The sequence below is a fragment of the Marmota flaviventris genome, chromosome 10, assembly GCF_047511675.1.
Source record: "Marmota flaviventris isolate mMarFla1 chromosome 10, mMarFla1.hap1, whole genome shotgun sequence".
NCBI classification, from domain to species: Eukaryota; Metazoa; Chordata; class Mammalia; order Rodentia; family Sciuridae; genus Marmota; species Marmota flaviventris.
In genome coordinates, this window is record NC_092507.1 from 3,815,716 (window position 1) to 3,834,693 (window position 18,978).

Here is an 18,978-nt window from a genome sequence, read left to right on the forward strand (position 1 = left end):
CCCAGGTTTTGACCTGAGTCATGAGGGTTTGCAAGGTCATTCACCAGGAGAGGACACTGCAAGAGAAGTAAGCCTGGGGTACACTGAGGTCCAGAGACTGGCGCTGTGGTATGAGTCGCAGGCTGGGGGCCACCACCAGGGCCTAGTGAAGTTCCCCAGTTGTCAGCCTTCAGCCACTTGCAACTAGAGGTGCTGGGGCTGCCTGGAAGTGAAACCCCTCCTGAGCCTGGAACCTCTAAACCGTTATTCTGGGGTCCACCTGCCCAGAGGCTTCGCCCAGCCAAGGTGTCTGGACTGTCCCTCCACACTGCAGGCCTAGAGGAACAGGGGCTCCAAGCAGAGTTCCAGGCCTGGACTCATGGCCCAGACCTATCCGACCCCTGGGGTGGCCTCCACCTCTCCCCAGGCTCAGTTTCCTCATCTGTGCAACAGGGATGACAAGAACAGCAAGGCCACCACATCTCCAGCCATCCCGAGGATCACTGAGCGGAAGCTCTCCCAGCTCTGCCAACACTGCTGACCACGTGGTTTCTACTCAGCTGCATGGGTGCCCCTTGTCTCCTGAGCCCCGCCATGCCCCAGTCCTGGGGGCTCTTCCTTCCTCATGTCACCCGCTCTTGCCAGGCCTGCCTGGGACTGTCTTTCTCTTGAAGGTCTACCAGGGCCTTGGCCCACTCCTTCCTGGCCTCCTGCAGGCCCATCCTCCTGCAGCCACCAGGGGGTGCTCTGATGTGGCCTGGTGGCAGCCCAGCTTCTCCTGACCCCCCTGGATAGCACAAAGCCAACTGACCAGGTGGGCCAGCCTCCTCCACCATGCCAGGCCCCCACGTCCACCTGTCCACAGCGCCCTGGCCTGGCACGTTCTGTGCACGCGGGCTTTGGCTTCTCCAACTGGAAAACAGGGCCCACCACTGAGGGCTGAATGTGCGTACTACGGTCACAATGTCCGTGTTCCCCAAAATTCATGTGTTGAAACTCATGTTTTAGGAAGTGGGGCTTTGGGGAAGGGAATAGGTCATGAGGGGGGAGCCCTCGTGAATGAGGTTAGTGGTCTTCAAAAGGGACGGCAGAGAGGTCCTTCACAGCTTCCACCAGGAGAGGCAGTGGAGAGGCGGGAGAGCCGTCTGTGGCTTCCAGGCCTGCCCATCCAGGCACAGGTGGAGGTGAGGCAAGGACAGTCCCAGAGCACTGCCCAAGGAAATCAAGCAAGCGACACGACAAGAAGCTACTTGCCCTACGTTGTACCTACCAAGGTGTGACAGCATCGTGTCTTAATAGCAACGTACACACCTTACTGAAAGTTACTTTATCGTGGGGCTGGGGGCTGCAGCTCAGGGGTAGAGCACCTGCCCAGCACACGAGCAGCCCGGGGTTCCATCCCCAGCACCACACACAAACTTCAATGCTCAAAAGTGCTAATGATCATCTGCATCTTGAGCAAGCCAGAATCTCTGCTGGTGAAGGCTCTTGCCTGTCATTTCTGACTCAGACTGGTCAGTGGCTGGAGAGGCTTCGGTGGTTTCTTTCTTTGTTTTTTGGGTGGTCCTAGGGATGGAACCCCAGTTCCCGCCCACAATGTGCTGTGCTCTCCCACTGGGCTGCAGCCCACCAGTTTCTTAAAAGAAGACAGAAGTTCACCACATCAACTGACTTCGCTCCAAGGTCTCTGCAGGGGACGCTGCTGACAGCACCATACCCACAGTCACAGTCAATCCTCTGAATCCCTGCGGCCACTCCTCAACTTAGTTTATGTGACATTCTCAAGCCTCTGTCGTCATCTCAGCAGCGTTCCCTGCACCCTCAGTGGACTCCATCTCCAGACAGCGCTCTCGTAGCTCATCTGTAAGAGGCAGCTCCTTGTCCCTTGAGATGGCAGCAGTCAGGCCCCACTTCCAGTCCCCCTGCTGTTCCCACCGCACCTGCAGCTCCTCCTCCACTGGAATCCGGAAGCCCTTGAGTGGGCCACAAGCGCTGGATCAACCCCGTCCAGACTCTGGTGAAGTGCTGGTGTTCTGATCTCCTCCCTGAGTACCAAATGCTCTTAATGTCATCTTGAATGGCGGGTCCTTTCCAGAGGCGTCCTGTTGACTTTGCCCAGATCCATCAGAGGGACACTGTTTAGTGTACTTTGCTGTGTGCAGTGCTGGGCCTCACGCAGGCTGGGCAAGCGCTCTGCGCTACTGATGGCAGCCACGGCCTTAGGAAATGTGTCTCTGTGATAATCAGACCTAGGATCTACGTCACTCCTGATCGGGAGCTGCACAGTGAGGCTGTTGGCAGGCATGAAAGGACATCAATCTCGCGGAGCATCTCCCTAGAGCCCCTAGGAGACCAGTGCGCTGTCAGCGAGCAGTAACGCTTGGAAAGGACTCTCAGGCAGCGGGCTCCACGGTGGACGTGCTCAGCAAGCCACGTGACAACAGGGACGTCACAGCCTTGGCCATTCCCTTTATGGAGCACAGGCAGCAGAGCTGTGTCATTCGGAAGGCCCCAACGGGCTTCACCTTCCCCTTGAAGTCACCAGCTGCCTTTGCCCCTAACAAGGAGTCAGCTGTCCTTTGACGACCTGCTCAGGCGCTGACTTCTCCGTAGCCATCAAAGTCCTGGGCAGCACCTGCTTCCACAGAAGGCTGCTCCGTCTACACTGGAAATCTGCTGCTGGTGCAGCGGCTCCATCAGCCGTCCCAGATGGATCCTGGGGACAACTCTGAGCTGCTTCACCGCCCTTGCTGCGTCACCTGCACCGGGACTGGTGAAGCCTCAGGAGCGACCTCCGCAGCCTCGGCCGTTTCTCCTGCAGCTGCCTCACCTCTCGGTCCCCCAGGAGGGAGAGTGGGGGCCTGGCTCTGGCTACACCTGGCTCAAGGGAACGCTGTGGCTGGTTTGATCTTCTGTCCAGACCACTGAGACGTTCTCCAGATCAGCAATCAGGCTTGTGAAGGTTTGGGTCTAAGAGGTGCCAGAGGGCATGAGTCAACAGCTGGGCCTGCAGCCAGTGCTGCTGTTGGGAAGTGACAGAAACTTCAGGAGGGGAAGCCTGGTTGGAAGAGGTGGGGGATGTGCCTCTGAGGGGTGTGTCTTGCCCTTGGATCCTCCCTGGCTGCCTTGGGCTTAACAGTCCCCCATGCCACACCCTCCAGTCACCATGAGGTCACCTCATGGTGACTATCTCACCTCAAGCCCAAGGCAACTGAGCCAGTCTCCTGAGCCAAGACAAACCTGTCCTCCTCTAAGATGTTCTTCTCAGGTGTCTGCCCCGGTGACAGCCAACACCTGACAGGTGGCTTTCAGCACCCCTCCCAGAGCGTCCTCCGCCTGCAGAGCTCCCCAGCCCTCGGCTGTCTGGGCAGCTCCCCACGCCGTCCACTCATCACGCCGTCCACTCCCACCGTAGCCGTTTCTAGCTCGATTTGAAGGGAGACGTGTGAGTCTTCCTTTCAGGTGAACTTGCAGAGGCCACTGCGGAGTTACCAGCTGCTCTGATTTCAGCATCATTATGTATCAAGGAGCAGGAAAGCCCAAGAACAGGGAGACCGCTGGTGGAACAGTCAGCACACGCACATTCATGATGAAGTTTACCCACTTACACCACTTAGAGAGGTGCAGCTCATGGCACCCCAAACAACTGGACAGTGACACCAAAGTTCACTGATCAGGCCGGGCGTGGTGGTGCCTGCCTGTAATCTCAGTGCCTTGGGAGGCTGAGGCAGGAGGATCACAAATTCAAGGCCAGCCTCAGCAACTTAGTGAGGTTGAAAGCCTGTCTCACCAAGGGATGTAAAATATATGAAAAGCCTAAAAAAGGACTGGGGATGTGGCTCAGTGGTTAAGTGTTGAGAGCCACAGTTTAGTTGGAATGACGCCTGGCATTTTGCTAGAGGGAATGGTTGAAAGGTGACCCTGCTCTGGGATTAGGGCGGCTCCAGGATTAGGGCGGCTCCAGGATTAGGGCGGATCCTGCTGGGAATAGGGTGGCTCCAGGATTAGGGCTGATCCTGCTGCCACGGGCAGTCTTCCCGGAGTTCCTTGGGAATGCAGCCCAAAGCGGGTGGTAAACTCCATCTAAGGCTAAATACTGGCGCAAGACCATAGTCAACAAGTACCCTAAGGGAAAGCTGAAAAGAACTTTGAAGAGAGAGTTCAAGAGGGCGTGAAACCGGTAAGAGGTAAGAGGTGCCGTGGACGGTGTGGCAGCTTGGTTATTTTGTGCCCAGCCAGACTGCGGCAGTTAAGCACTCCTGGGTTCAATCCCCAGTACTAAAAAAAAAAAGATCAGGACCAGGGTGTGGCTCAACGGTGGAGCACTTGCCTGGCATGAGTGAGCCTCGGGTTCCATCCCCAGCACCGCTCCCACTCAAAAGAGAAAAAAAAAGACCACCGATCACTGACCACAGATCACCAGAACAGATAAAATAATGAAAACTTTGAAATATTCAAGAATCCCCACAGGGTGACACAAAGTGTGCACATTCCCTCAAAACAAGGGCACCACAGGCCTGCTCAACGCAAAGACGCCCCAGCCAACCCCAAAGACGCCCCAGCCAACCCGTACAGAGCGTGCCACCCGCAGACGGCAGGTGATGGCTCAGCCCACATGTCCCTCTTCCACTGTGCCCACCTGTTCCCAGAGAACTAGTGGCACCCCCATGGGTCCCCAGCCTCTGACCCCACTTCCTCTCAGCCCCCTGGTGGAGCAGACTGAGCTCGTGCCCACTGCAGCGCCTGGAGGGGTCCTGTGGTTTCTCCCCCTCTGCCCAGGAAGCCCAGCAGGGGGGCTCACATGGCCCAGAGCACACAGCCATGGGTCCCCCGCGGTGCCACCTCTCTGCCTGGCCCCAAGATGCAGCAGCTGCAGCAGGACAGTGTGTCCTCCCTTGCTCTCTGTCTCTCCAGGCATGGCAGATGACTAGCCACAGACCCTGCCCACCCCACCCTGGCCACACACTGCCTCTCACTGTGCAGCTGCAGGGGTGGGCAGAGGGTGGGCCCATCAGGCCCCGCTGTGTAGACCTGTTGGGCTTCAGAGCAACAGGAAGTGGCTGAGGCCCAGAGAGCCACAGCATTGGTCACCGGCTGTCTATCCCAGTCGTCTCGGCTCTCGGCCATCAGGACAGACCACACCCCACAGAGGCCTGCTCTGCTTCAGACCAGAAGTGAGCCAATGGGACTCGAGACACGGCTCCCGGGACCCGTAACTGGGCAGGATGGTGAGAGGACCTGCCGTCCCCCGGAGCTCCTCCACTAACGCAGGAACGTTCAGAGGTGAAGTGACCAGAGTACGAGGGACCCCACCAGGCTGTCCTGACCAGGCCTGCAGGCAGGTGGGGCGGGCTAGGGGAGGAGGGTCACGGGCTGCCCTGGACCCCTGCACCTTCCCTGCAGCTCCTCCCCCACCCTTCTCCCTCCCAGGCTCTCTCTCTATGCTTCCTGCTGCCAGGAGGGGAACAGCGTCCCTTTGGGGGCCCTGCGACCATGACGTGTGCCTCGCAGTGGGCCCAGGGCAGTGGAGCCGGCCGCCCATGGACTGAGGCCCCTGAAACCAGGAGTCCCCAAAAAACTTCCTCCTCTAAGTTGCACTTATCGGGTGTTTTGCTCATAGTGACAAAAAAGTTTGACTGAAAACAGCCTCTCGGTGCCTGCCAGCTCCTCTCAGCCTTTCCACAACCAAACACCATTCCAAGGTCCTACCCAGGGCTGCTGGGCTGCAGCCCCCAGGAGCCGCCAGGCCTGTGGGGCAAGGAAAGGAAGGCTTCAGACCCGGGTCCCATGCAAACGCCTTCCCTGACCCTCACTGGCGTGGCTTCTGGGGTGCAGAAGCTCGTGCCTGACCAGGCTGGCCAGGTCCGGCCCGTGCCTACCCCGTTCTGGCTGTTGCAGTGCCGGGTGCTGATGATGGCGCCCGCCTCCTCGATCATCTTCAGGATGGTTCCGCCGTGGACATTGCCAGCCACATTGGCATCATCTGGCCGCATGATCCTGGGACGGGAGAGAAGAAATGGGGTGAGTGGAGGAGGCCCCCACAGGGCTCAATGGCTCCCCAAGGAAGGAGGAGAACTCTGTAGGTCTAGGGTCTCCCCATGTGCTGTGCTCGTCAGAGCGAGTGCCAACCTGACAGGCCACGGAAGGGGCTCCACAGTCCTCTCCCTTCTAGAGCCACGGCACCAGCCTGTGAGGAGAACCCTGCCCTGCAAACTGGGCATCACAGAGGCCCTGCCCACCCGACTGTGGAAGATGAACCACACGAGACAACGCGGGCAGCGCCACTGCTGAGCGGGGCAGCACACAGGTGGGGCTGTAAAGCAGCATCAGCAAAGCCACGAAGCAGGCAACAGCTCAACTGCTGGCATCCCCAGAGTGCCAGGCGTCCAGGACACAGACAGTGACCCCAAAAGCTAATTCAGGGACCACCGCTTCGGTCAGGAGTCCCAGAGCCTCTGGGCAGCCATGACTGACCTGAGAACTGGACACAAGTCACAGCTTCAAGCCCCCTGGGACCCGTCAACAGGGGACCTCTGGCCCTCTCTGTCCACGTGGTAGGGAGCCCTCCCAGTCCACGTGGGGTCCAGGCCAGCTCAGAGCTGCAGCTTCCACTATCCTCGCTGTGTACACTCTCAGCATAGAAGTGCCACTAAATGGCCAGAATCCCAAGGAGCCAGTGTGACAGTCCTACCACAGGCAACCCTAGCAGGGCCTGGCGCATTCCCAGGAAACTGCAGGGCTAATGAATCCATCTTCAAGCCCAGAGTCAGGTGACGGGCAGAGGGCACGTGCCTGGGGGTCCAGCATCCCCGCCCTCAGACCAGCACACTGGGGCCTCAGACCAATGCACCCCAAGCAACTCCAGCCCGGCCCCAGCAGCTGAGAAGCTGATCAAGAGGCTGAGCAAGTCTGACTCCGGAGAACAGGCCTGGTTCCAGCTCCTGCCAGCTGGGTGTCCTGGGCCAGCTGCCAAAGCGCATCCCTCCATTTCCTCACTGTGAACCGGGCATCGCGACAGGCTGGCCTCACCTGGCCATGGGCAGGCAAACCAAACCCTCAGCAGTGGCTTGCACATAGGAAGCGCTCGGAGAACAGGATCCAGCAGCACATCCTCTCTTCTGCAAGGGTCGAGCCAACCTGGCTGGGCTCCCAGAGCCAACAGGTGACACTTTCTAAAGCAAGTGAGTGTGGATCCCCTCAAATGACTGACAGCTGTGTACATGAAGTCACCCTTCACTCTGGGTGAAGTGTGGCTTCTGGCCTTGGCACCAGGTAGGACCCAAGGGCCCCTGGGGGCCAGGGTAGCCCATGGAGACCAGGAGCAGTGCCATGCGTGGTGGGCACCAGGGAACCCCAGAGCACAGAGGAACTTCACCTGCTTCTAACGTTCACCTAAAAGTATTTCAGTATTTTTAAAAATTGAGTTTCTGCTAGTAAGGGTTTTTGAGTTTTTTAAAACATCTTTTTGTAATATATGTATATATTTTAGATGTTGATGGACCTTTGTTTTATTTAATTATTTGTACACAGTGCTGAGAATCAAACCCAGTGCCTCACACATGCCAGGCAAGCGCTCTACCACTGAGCTACAGCCCCAGCCTCGGTTTTTGAGCTTTTTAAAGTCTGAGTTAAGAAGCGGCCAGCAGCCGATGTCCTTTGATTCTGTTTCCATGTCAGCAGGAGGGGCCTCCTGCATCTGGCTGCACCGGGCAGGGGGTCCCTTTTCCATATGCCAGCTTGCCTTGCTTTGGGCACAGGACAAACTGCAGCTTGCTGGGGAGACAGGGCCCTGCCGAGTTCCAGGGCAGGGAGAAAACACGGCTCAGCTTTCCACAGGAGCACGGAGCCTGGAGGGGCACCCGGTCCACCTCTACAAGCCAAGCTTGGCCTGTCTGAACAGGGGGCCGCAGACGGCAGGCTGACCAAGGGTGATGCTGCAGGCCGGAGAGAGGAAGGACAGGCCAAGGGCTGCAGAGCCGAGGAGGAAAGGACTCCAGCCAGTACCCAGGAAGGAAGCAGCTGGGTCCTTGGAGATACGCAGCCAGGGACAGCGCCGGGGCCAAGGAAGGACCTGGGGCGACTTCGAAGAACCGGAGGCTCAAAGTGAGGGACGCTGAGCCACCAACACCCTGTTGCCGACCCCAGGGACTCTGGCCCTTGGTGATACCCCATGGGAATAAGCACCAGGGATGCCAAATGTCACCCCCAGCCTGACCACCTTCCCTCTGGCCCTGGGTCCTGCACCAAGGCTGTCCTAACTCTCTAGACCAACTGGTCTCCCAGGAACGGGCCTCGCCTAGGTCAGTCTAGGCACAAAGGACCTCATTCCTGACTGAGGCCCAAAACCCAGCTCGTGCCCCTGCCCCACAACAGGACGCTCCCCCCCCCCCCCCCCCCCCCCCCCCCCCCGACAGCCCAGCCTAGATTCCTCGCCTTCCTCCACCCTCTCCAGCCCTGCCCCAGCATCTGCCTCCCCGCCCTCCTAGCCCCCACCACACCCCCGCTAGCCAAGAAGTACCCCCTCCAGCAGGCAGGTGCAGGGGGAGCCAGGAGGACACAGGGCCCCCCGGCAGCTCTCGGTTCCTCGGTTTTAACAACATGGGCAGGAGAAGGGTCCCGTGTTCCTCTACAGTCTTAACAGGAGGAGAGGAGACGTCCTGGCAGAGCGGTGCCACCGCTGGGAGGGGACGTGGACCGCACATAGGGTGGGACGGCCGCAGGAACGTCCAGGAGGCTAAGCTCCCAGGTGTTCCAAAGCCTGATGTCCCAAGCTCACCATCTAACTGACAGGCTGACCCGGTCCTGGGAGGCTGCTGAGACACAACCCCCCCATGCCCACCCTGCACTCCCTGCCTCTACACAGAGCCCAGAAACCCAGGGACAGGCCACTGATCAGCCCAGTGACAGGCTCCTGCATAGCCGCCTCCCCGGGCCTGGCGGCTCAGTCCTCACCAGAAGCCCTGGAAGCCAGCAGAGCTGGGGCTGCTGACTCACTCCTACCCCCGCCTCTATCCCAGCTGCTCCCATCCAGGTCAGAACATCTGTCCCATCAGCGTGGGGTGAACAGACCAGGCAGGGGCCCAAGGCTACCCCGGGGGCCACCTCCCTCAGCAGCAACCTCTCTGGCGTGGGCAGCAAGTCGATGACAAGGGCCCTCGGGAAGCTGAGCAAACACAGGTCAAGGAGCCACCCCAGGCTCTGGAAAAACTTCCTAGAGGAAGTGACACTTTGGCCATGTCCTGGAGGGTGAGCCAGGGATCACCGAACATTCCAGGGAGAAGGGGGGCTTCAAAGGGGGTCCCACCCCAAAGCCAGCAGTGAGTTTCAGAAATAAAGCAACCCCAGGAAGCTGGCATGAGGCCCACACAGGGGTGAGGACAAGATGGGTGCAATCAGAGACCCGTGCTTGCCACACGAGGCTGGGGACAGCCTGGATTCCACTTTGGAAGGAGGGACCCTCGGGGGGGACACTCAAGCAGGGGCCACACTCAGATGGGTGTTTGGGGAGATCGCCCGGCTTCTACCCAGGTGCTGACTCACCGCTCACCTGGCCGCCCCCAGGGAGATTTGTGAGGTTGGCTGAGACTCCAGGGCTCTTCCTGTCTGCAGAACAGTCTGGCACACGAAGCCCTGAGACATCCAGAACTTTCCTCATCTCACCTGCACCTGCCTGCGGGGCTTCCAAGCCACAGCTGCCAAACCACCGCCATGATCAGGCACACCTGGCCTTCCCCACCGTCCCGCCTGTGTTCAGCTGTCCAGAAACATCTGAAGAAAAATGGCCACCTGAGAATGGAGCAGTTCTGATGAGCCTCACGGAAGGAGACTGGCATCAGCCATCAAAACCCCACATGCTCAGCGTGCCCAGGCTAGCAGTTCCACCTGCAGGCAGCTGCCCCTCAGGTACCTCTGCCCCCATAAACCAAGCGTGGTCCCAGCTGTTTGTGCAAAGACGGCTGTGACGCAGAGGCTGGGCAGCTGCCCCCTGTCAGCACGGAGAACCTCAGCAGTCTTCACACCATGGATCACACTCTGCTTGAGCAAGAGGCAGGAAGGTCTGAGACGCAAGGTCAGGTAAAACACAGCCAGGCACAGGCCAGTGGGGACAAGGTGACCTGAGCGCGCGCGCCTCTGAGAGCCCTCGGTGCTCCTGGGAAGGGAAGAGCGACTGGACAAGGGCTCAGTGGGCTTTCAGATTTCAAACCACCTCAACCAGAAATAGTTTAAGGCACAGATCAAGACACGCATCCTTCCATGGCCTTGGCCACCTCGACGTCACACATGGACTGGCCAGGACCCGTCCCAGGAGTGCCCTGCAGCAGTGGCTCTGCCATGCCTGCCCAGAGGCAGAGGGATGGCACCCTAGACAGAACAAGCAAGTAGACCCTGGAGGACTGTGAGGAGCCACTGCCCCAGCCTCAGGGCAGGCACCCAAAAGGCTGGCCGCAACCCCTGCTCTTCCAGATCCCCTCCAGGTGGAGCCCAGCCTGGGGCCTGGGGTGAAAAGCCACGTTCAAGTCCTAAACCCTGTGACTACAAATGATCTTGTTCTCAATCATCCTTGCAGATGTGGCTCAGGTAAGAGGAGGCCACTCTGTACCAGGGTGACCCCAGGCAGTGACTGACTGACCTGAGACACAGGGAGGCCGTGCAAAGACAGAGGCTCAAGTGGCACGGCCATCAGTCAAGGACCACAAGGGACAGCCCAAAGTCACCAGAAGCTGAGACAGACACCTCCCCTAGAGCCCCCAGAGGGAACACGGCCCTGCAGATACCTGGACTTCAGACTTCGGCCTCCAGATTTAACCCCTAGGAGAGAAGACAGGTCCCTGCTGTTTTAAGCCACCTGCTCTGTGGTCATGTCTCATGGCAGCCCTGACAGAGGTCCCTGCTCCTCCTACAGAGGCAGCAACCAGTGGCACAGATGGGCCCACACAGCCACAGGGTGGCCACAACAGCCAAGCCAGTTCAGCCCCTGCAGCCGAGGCCCTGCTCAGCCGTCTTGGCAGCAGCCCCGAGGTGCTGACCCCTGTCCACCCCTCCCACAGCATGCTGGGAGTGCGGCCAGGGTCTCTGACTCTGCCTCCAAAATGTCAGCGCTAAAATTACAACTCTGCTGCCTGAAAACCATGGCAACGAGGCAGAGCGGTGCGGCTTCCTCTGCTCCTCGGTGAGGGCTGCAATCCTCTCTGAAGCCGGAGGGGCGGCGCGAGGCGCAGGCAGGTTCCTGAGGCAGACAACATCCGCTTGAGGTCTCCGTGGCACCCAGACAGCCAGGACTCTGGCTGCTGCCCTGTGCTGGAGGGTGACCAGCTGCAAGGACACCCATAGTCCATCCTGGCTGGGGCCAGAGGCCCCAGCAGGTAGCCTAAGCACAAACACCTGCCAGAACAGACGGTCAGGGCGGAAGTTTCTGGACAAATCTTGGACAACTGTCCTTCCTCACAGAGCTGCAGGTGGCCGTCAGGTTGTATGGCAGCAAAGGCCATGCTCGTGCCTTGGGGGCTGCAGAACTTGTGGTTCCAAGGCAGCTACCCTGGCCCAGGGTACGGAAGGGCAGGGTGGCCACTCCTGGAAGGAGAAGGGCTGGCGCTTCACCACAGGAGGGACAAAGCAGCATGTGGCCAAGCCCTGGACCTCCAAGGCCAATGCCAACACAAGTGAACCCCTCATGGAAGCCCAAGTGACAGTTTATGTTCTTCAACAGGCTGTCCAAGAAGGTTCCGGCAATGTTCCTCCAACCCTTGGAGACTCACATATGCCCCAGAATAGGATGGGGTGAAAGAAACAGCGGGGTCAAGGGACAGTTTCCGGGCACTCCAGGGCTCAGAGCAGGATGGAAAGGGGTGGATAAGTCACCACTATTATTTTTCCAGCCTCATACTTTGGTCAGGGCAGGGGAGGGACCAGCACCCACCAACCCCAGGACCCAGAGCTCTTGGGGACAGGGGCCTCCCAGGCCTCGGGACACAGCACAGCCGGCAGGGAAAGGAGCGGAGAGGCGCAAGGACAGCAGCCACCACATCCCAGGGCTTGAGCTCACCAGGCCCCGGGGCTAGACTTTCTGTCCCACTTTGGGTGATCATCTATATGTCCAGGATCCACAAGCCCAGGGCCAGCTGGGTGCGCTGCTGACCCCCTGGCCACATGAAGCCAGCCGGCCTGCCAGGCACAGGGGGTCCCATCCCTTCTACCCAGGGTCTCCCAGACACGATCTCCCAGCCATGGTCCCCACACAGCCTGGTGGGCTGTGACCAGAAGTACCTGCTCAGCTGGGAAGCCATGGCAGCCGGACAGCCTGGGCTCGGGTCCAGAGTAAGGTGAGACAGCAGCGGCAGCCACTCACATGGCCACTCACCCTGCCCCACCATGCAGGGCGAGGTCAGCTGTGCCTGGCCTAGAACCACACGGGCTCCGCGGCCTGGGCCAGCGCGGTGGGAGTACCGGCTGGCTTCCTGGGCCGCCCAATCTAAACAGGAAGAGGCTTCGTCCCCGAAAGCCAGTCGTCATAGAAACTTGCTGCACAATCATTACAACTGAAGTAATTCTGCCAGCCCTTCCGCCTGCTGTGCCAGGAGGGTGGGAAGGCAAAGGTGCAGCCTCAGGAACAACCTCTGCAGGGTCTGTGGTCCCCCCAGGGCACACTGCCAGCCCCCGGTTGGTCCCACGGCCAGCCTTCTGGAGCTCCTAGAAAGCCGACAGGAGGGAGGGTCACAGGCTGCTGAGGGCCCTGCCAGACCTGGGCCTGCATCCTGCTGGATCCAAACCCGTCCCCAGGGCCACCTCCCCGTGCGCCAGGGCCTGGAACTGACTGCAGAAGAGGTCTCCAGTTCAGCCATCCCACACCTTTCCTCCAACCCGGGTCCTCGTGCTGCCACGTGTCCCTGAGAGCCGCTGTGCCCCCATCCTGGCCTGGCATCGTCCCCTCACTCCACCTCCTGGGTTCCACTGGGTGTCAGGAAGGAAGGAGTCAGTCACAGCCGCCCATGGGCAGGTGCTGCGGATGGGGCTCAAGGGAGGGCCCAGTGTGTCATCGCCATGACCTCGCCCCTAGACCTTGCCCCCAACCACCCTGTGCAGGGCAGCTTTCCCAGGAATCCTGCAACCAGCAACTGAAACGGAAACTGCCAGACAGAGGGGCACTGGCAGAGAGGAGGCTGCACAGGACAGGGACAAATCCAGTGGCAACTTGGGAGCTTCCCTCCAGAGCAGGCCTCCTGCTTGGTCCCTGACACATCTGGGCCAGTCTCACAGGCCTGGCTGTCAAAAGGGAACGGCAGGTCAGACACGCTGGCCACCTCTTATCAAAGGCACGGCTTCCGCTGCCACTCAGCACCACTGGCCATGGAGGACTTCCTGATTGGGGCCATTCCGGTAAAAGCAGTGCAGATAAATTATCCTAGAATCTCAGTGTTACTGCCAGCAGTGCCTCTCACCTGCTCGCAAAACAAGGAAGGAGGAAGCTGCAGATGCGAACATCACGAGAACTGGGTCCTACAGGGAGGGGGCAGCCCCAGCCCACTGGCCCTGCTTGGTCACAGTGGAAAGTGCCAGGCTGCCCTCGGCTCTGCCCTCAGCCCACCAGCCCAGGGATGCTGCATGCCTGGAACTAAGGGACCCTCAACCATACCGAAAATGTCTCCCTGGGGAGGAGGTCGAGGGCGCCTGACCTTCCTTCCCAAAGAGCCCAGCCACACATCCCAGTAGGGGTCACTGCCCTCAGCTGCCCACCTGGGCACTTTGTTATTTTGGTTTTTGGCGTGGTGAATCCAGAGGTGCTGTACCGCTGAGCCATACCCCCAGTCCTTTTATTTTTCATTTTGAGACAGGGGCTCACTAAATTACTGAGGCTGTCCTCAGACTCACTATCCTCCTGCCTCGGCTTCTAGCTGTGGTCTCTGGGAACAGAGGCATGTGCCACTACTCCCTTCCTTGGTCCAGAGCCCTGGGGTACCAAGTCCATGACTCTGGGTGCCCCAGGCCCCCTGTTGGGTCCAGCCAGTCTACCTCCTACCTTCAAAACAGAGAGAAGGTCCCCAAGGCCAAGGGTGCCATTTTAGTGACAGAGTCCCCCCCAGGTCCCAGTGCCTAGAAGCCACAGCTGTGCCTGCCGGATGCACAAGCCACGTATCATCCAAACACACCCCCACCACCCCCAACAACCCGTAGCCCCCTCGGCATCCGACTCACTGCTTGACCTTCTCCCTGGGACAGGCCCCACTGGCACCCTTCCTGAGGACTAGAAGGGCCAAGCCTCGGCACAGCGTGAACATGGTCCTCCCCAGCCCCTGCTGCTCCTTCCCAAGCTGAGGCCCCCAGTGCTGCGCCCTTTGGACTTGGCCCCATCCCTGCAGGCAGGCATTGCCACCTCCCTAAGCAACCCTGGCTTCCCTCCCCGCTAGCCCTAGCCCACCCCAAATGGGGCCACCACCGTGGTAACAGAGGCAGAGGCTCAAGCCATCAACAGAGGACAGCCTGTCAGATCACAACCACGAGGTACTGCTTCCCATCTAAGGTAAACAAAAGCCACTGTAAGTGACAAACCAAGATGTTCTCCAAAAGGAGGAAGCAGCCCACCCGTCATCACTGACAGGTGAAGAAGCAGGTCCACACGATGGCATGGCGCTCGGCCACAGGAAGGACTGAAGTACCTGCCAACACCCTGGACCACGGGCGAACCCTGAAAACACGCATCACACTGTGTGACCCCGCACATGAACACCCAGAAGTGGCCAACCTGCAGAGACAGAAGGCAGGCGGAGTGGGCAGGGGCCGGGCATGGCAGCAACTGCTAAGGCAGCAGGTTTGTGGTGGGGGGTGATGAGAATGTTCTGGAATTAATGGTGGTGGAATCTATTAGCACCCACTGAGTCCTAGAGCCCAACGGGTGCCTGCTGTCTATGAGCTGTGACCCAACACGGCTGCCACACTCAGCAAGCGGATGGACGCAGGAAGCCGGGGGCAACAGGCAGGCTCCTCCGGCTCCAGAAGATGCTGCGTGGGTGCCACGCGGCAGGATCCCACAAAACACCTTGCCCCTGCCCCAGAAAGGCACTCAACAGCATCTAAAGACCACACAGCTGGGCACACGGGCTACCCGACCCTACACAATCCAGCCAGCCTGTAAGCAGAGGCAGCTCAGGGCCTCGGCCACACTCTCACACCCCCAGCCTGTGAGGATGCTTTTCTGGGGAAACTGGCCACCAGTCACTTTCAACACCTCAAGAGATGGCAGCAGCTCTTCCCATCCCCCAACACCTAAACAAAGAGCAGGGGCCCTCACCTGAGTACCAGGGATTAGAGCCAAAGGAGTGGCAGAAAATAAGACAGGCAGCTCAACTCCAGAGACCAGGAGCCAGGCTGGCAGACGGCCCTCAGGGGATTCCAGGGCAATTCTGCAACAAGGTCCCTTGAAAGTGGAGGCCATGTTCCTCCCCCCAAAATGCCCCCTCATCCCAGAGGAAGCTGATAAGACTGTAACTTAGATCCAGGCTCCATAAAGATCTCTCAGAGCTCAAGAAGGAAACAAATGATGGCCAAGCACCATGGTACACACCTGTAATCCCAGTGGCTCGGGAGGCTGAGGCAGGAGGATCGCAAGTTCAAAGCCAGCCTCAGCAACTTAGTGAGGCCCTAAGCAACTTAGTACAACTGTGTCTCAGAATAAAAATAAAAGGGGCTGTGGATGTAGCTCAGTGGTTAAGTGCCCCTGAGTTCAATCTCTCGTACCAAACAAAAAAAGAGAGAACAAATGACACAAAACAGTGTCATTTTTTCTAAAACAGTCAAGACTTCAACACTCAAACGGGAAAATGCAGTCAGCAAATATACACTGGGGGTGTGACTCAGTGGTAGAACACTTGCCTCTGTGAGGCCCTGGGTTCAATCCTCAGCATCACATAAAAATAAGTAAACAAAATAAAGATATTGTGCCCTTGTATAACTAAAAAATAATTTAAAAAAAAAAGACCCGATATCATCAGACGTTAGGAAAATACAGAAACTTCAGTGAGGCCCCATAAACCCCTCTCTGAATGGCTGATCCCTAAGACTGTACCAAGTCCTTGGAATTCTCCTGCCTGGAGGCCGGAAACACAGAATGACAAGCACTTTAGAAACAGTTTGGCAGTTTCTCAAATGGCTCAACACACACCTGCCACAACTACACCCACCGTCCTCCTGGTATTTTCCCATATGCACCAATAAAAGCAGCTGTCTCTACCAGGGCTTGCAGGCAAATACCCAGGGGTTTCCATGTGACGGCCACACCGGGCGCAGCCTGCATGTCCACCCACAGAACACACGGGAACAGGCAGAGGAGACTACTCAGCAAGAAACCGGAAGCACGGGGGACACACTCAACCACCTGGACCCTCCTCAAAAGGCCCCTACTCAGAGCAAGTGGCTAGAGTGCAAGAGGCTGGGCAAAACCAGTGTCCACCCCACGACTCCACTTTTACAAAACCAGACAACAGTGCCGGAGGGCAGATCAGCCTGTGCCTGTGGGCGGAAGGAAGGCAGGAAGGACAGAGGACAGGAAGGAGCCCTCCAGGGTGCCAGGCCAGTTGCTTATCTTGATTGCAGCGATGGCTTCACATTCACACACGGAACAAAGTTGACGAAGCTGCACTTTATCTCTGTGTACTTAAATAAATTATACCCCAATAAAGCAACCTGAACAATGTCCTCCCCCCCACACTCCCGGAGAGAGTCCCAGTTCCAGGCAAGCCCCTCGGCTTCCCGGGCGGGCCTCCAGAACGCAGCCCACTTCTCCAAGTGGGCCGAGGCCTGGTCCCTGGGCAGGAAGCAGGGTGCTCCAAGCATTCTGGCCACTACTCTGCGCCCATGCGTCCCAGGACCTGAGGTGGATACCATTTGGCACCATGCTGGTTGGCACTGGTCAAAGCCCTCTTGTGGCCCACAGGGACTGGTAGGGATGCCCTCAGGGGCAGACCAGCAGGCCCTGAGTAATTCTCTAGAACTCCAGAGGACACGGCCCATGGTCACTATAGTCGCCAGGATCTCACTTGCTGAGGGAGGTAGAGAGCCCCTGAAGAAAACGGGCACAGTGGCCCGGAGAGAGGCCAGCCCCGTCAGAGGCGCCCCCATAGGAGGCAGGCTAGACCAGGAGCAGCCTGGCCCCACAGCCAGGTCTGGCCCCAGAGGACCTGCCACACCCTGCCCCAGCCCCTGGGCAGTGCAGCACTCCAGGCTGGAGGCAGACACACCCCCACCACCTCTCAGGGTGCCCCTGACCTGGCAGGCCAGCGGGAGCCAGCTCACAGCCTGTCCAGGGAAACAACCAAGGTAATGTTCAGGAGGAAAGCCAAGTTTGACTCTGGCCAGAACAACGGCTTCTCCTCACTGCTCAGTCACAAGGCTCAAGTGTCCATGTTACTGAAATTAAAACTTCAATTCTGAGAAGGACGCTGTTAAGAAAATGAAGAGATAAGCTGGAAGAAAACCCTTACAAAACACAAACCTGATGTAGGCTGTGTAAAGCGCGTGCATGCACGCTCATGCGCCCCCCACCCCGCGCCCCCATCCCTTTGTTAGTACTAGGGATTGAACCCAGGATGCTTTACCACTGAGCCACATTATTTTGAGACAGGGTCTGGCTAAGTTGCTTGGGGCCTTGCTAAGTTGCTGAGGCTGGCCTCAAACTTGCAATCCTTCTGCCTCAGCCTCTTAAGTTGCTGGGATCACAAGTGTGTGCCACTGCACCCTGCTACAAAGCACTCTCAAAACTGAACAATAAGCTGGGCAAGGTGGCACATGCCTGTAATCCCAGTATCTCAGGAGGATCATGAGTTCAAAAGCCAGCCTCAGCAATGGCAAAGTGCTAAGCAACTCAGTGAGGCCCTGTCTCTAAATAAAATACAAAATATGGTGGGGATGTGACTCAGGAGTCAAGTGCCCCTGAGTTCAATCCCTGGTACCGAACAAGCCAGGACTGGGGATGTAACGCAGAAGCAGAGCACCTGCCTAGTATGCTCAGGGCCCGGGACCATCTCCAAAACTGCAAAAAAAGGAAAGGGAAAACAGAAGCCAGCTAAAATCTAGCCAAAGAGTCAGGCACAGGTGCACATGTGTCATCCCGGCGACTTGGGAGGCTGAGGCAGATCAAGTTTAAGGCCAGCCTCAGCAACTTAGCAAGACCCTGTCTGCAAAAATAAAGGGGGGGGGAGTGGTTTACTGGGGACGTGGCTCAGTGGTAAAGGGCCTCTGGGCTCAATCCCTAGTACCAAAAAATAAAATAAAATAATATTCAGCCAAAGACCTGAAGGAACACCTCAGGGAAAAAAGCATACAGGTGGCAAAAAAAAGCACACAAAACAGAGATGCTCCGTGTCCTATGTCATTTGAGACACAAACCAGAACAGCCCCCGAGCTGTCACAGCACCCCTGCCGGACAGGCCTAGGGCCAACACTGCCAGCACCAGATGCTGGCGGGACATGGAGCAGGGGACTCCCCATCACTGCTGGTGGGAACACAAAATAGCACAGCAGAGAACAGGCACTGCCCACAAAACTGCACACGCTTTCATGAGTTCTATTCTACGTTCTATCAGATACAGAAGAACTTACGTCCAAACTCAGTGGGTACATGGGAGCCACTAACGCCCAACCTAGCCGGACACGATGGGCGGGTGTGCTGAATCGCACGGCAGAACCAGCTCCCGGCCCGGCTCTGCCTGGCAGTGGCTTATGAGTGTCGCCACTTCTAAGTGCCTGGCTTTTATAAGGACGTGAGACTCGCGCGGCCTGCCGTCACCCAAGCCCAGAGCATCAGTCTCCAGGACCTGGCTTCTGGGGGCGCCAGGCATCAAGAGCAATTCCCCTAGTAGCACTGAGTTCCAAAGAGAGCACAACAGACAAGCACGGCAGCAGCCACAGGGGAACACGCCAGCTGGTGCTTACCGGGGCAGCGGCCACTGGCTACATCGCTCCCTCCTCTCCGAGGCCGAGAGTGTATGCCCGCGCAGCACGTGGATGCCC

At 58.3% G+C, this 18,978-nt stretch overlaps 1 protein-coding gene across 4 annotated transcripts in view; it reads right to left on the minus strand.

Annotated features, from left to right (window-relative positions):
• Positions 1-18,978, minus strand: part of Acot7 (acyl-CoA thioesterase 7) — an 84,264-nt gene that overhangs the window by 53,228 nt on the left and 12,058 nt on the right. For 2 of the 4 annotated variants that reach the window (XM_027947739.2, XM_027947742.2), the window contains exon 2: positions 5,859-5,976. In XM_027947739.2, the coding sequence (XP_027803540.2) occupies positions 5,859-5,976 (118 nt within the window). Of the gene's footprint in view, positions 1-5,858; positions 5,977-9,639; positions 9,716-12,243; positions 12,439-18,978 lie in introns of those variants that run through there. The other 2 variants (XM_027947741.2, XM_027947740.2) reach the window with 2 other exon arrangements.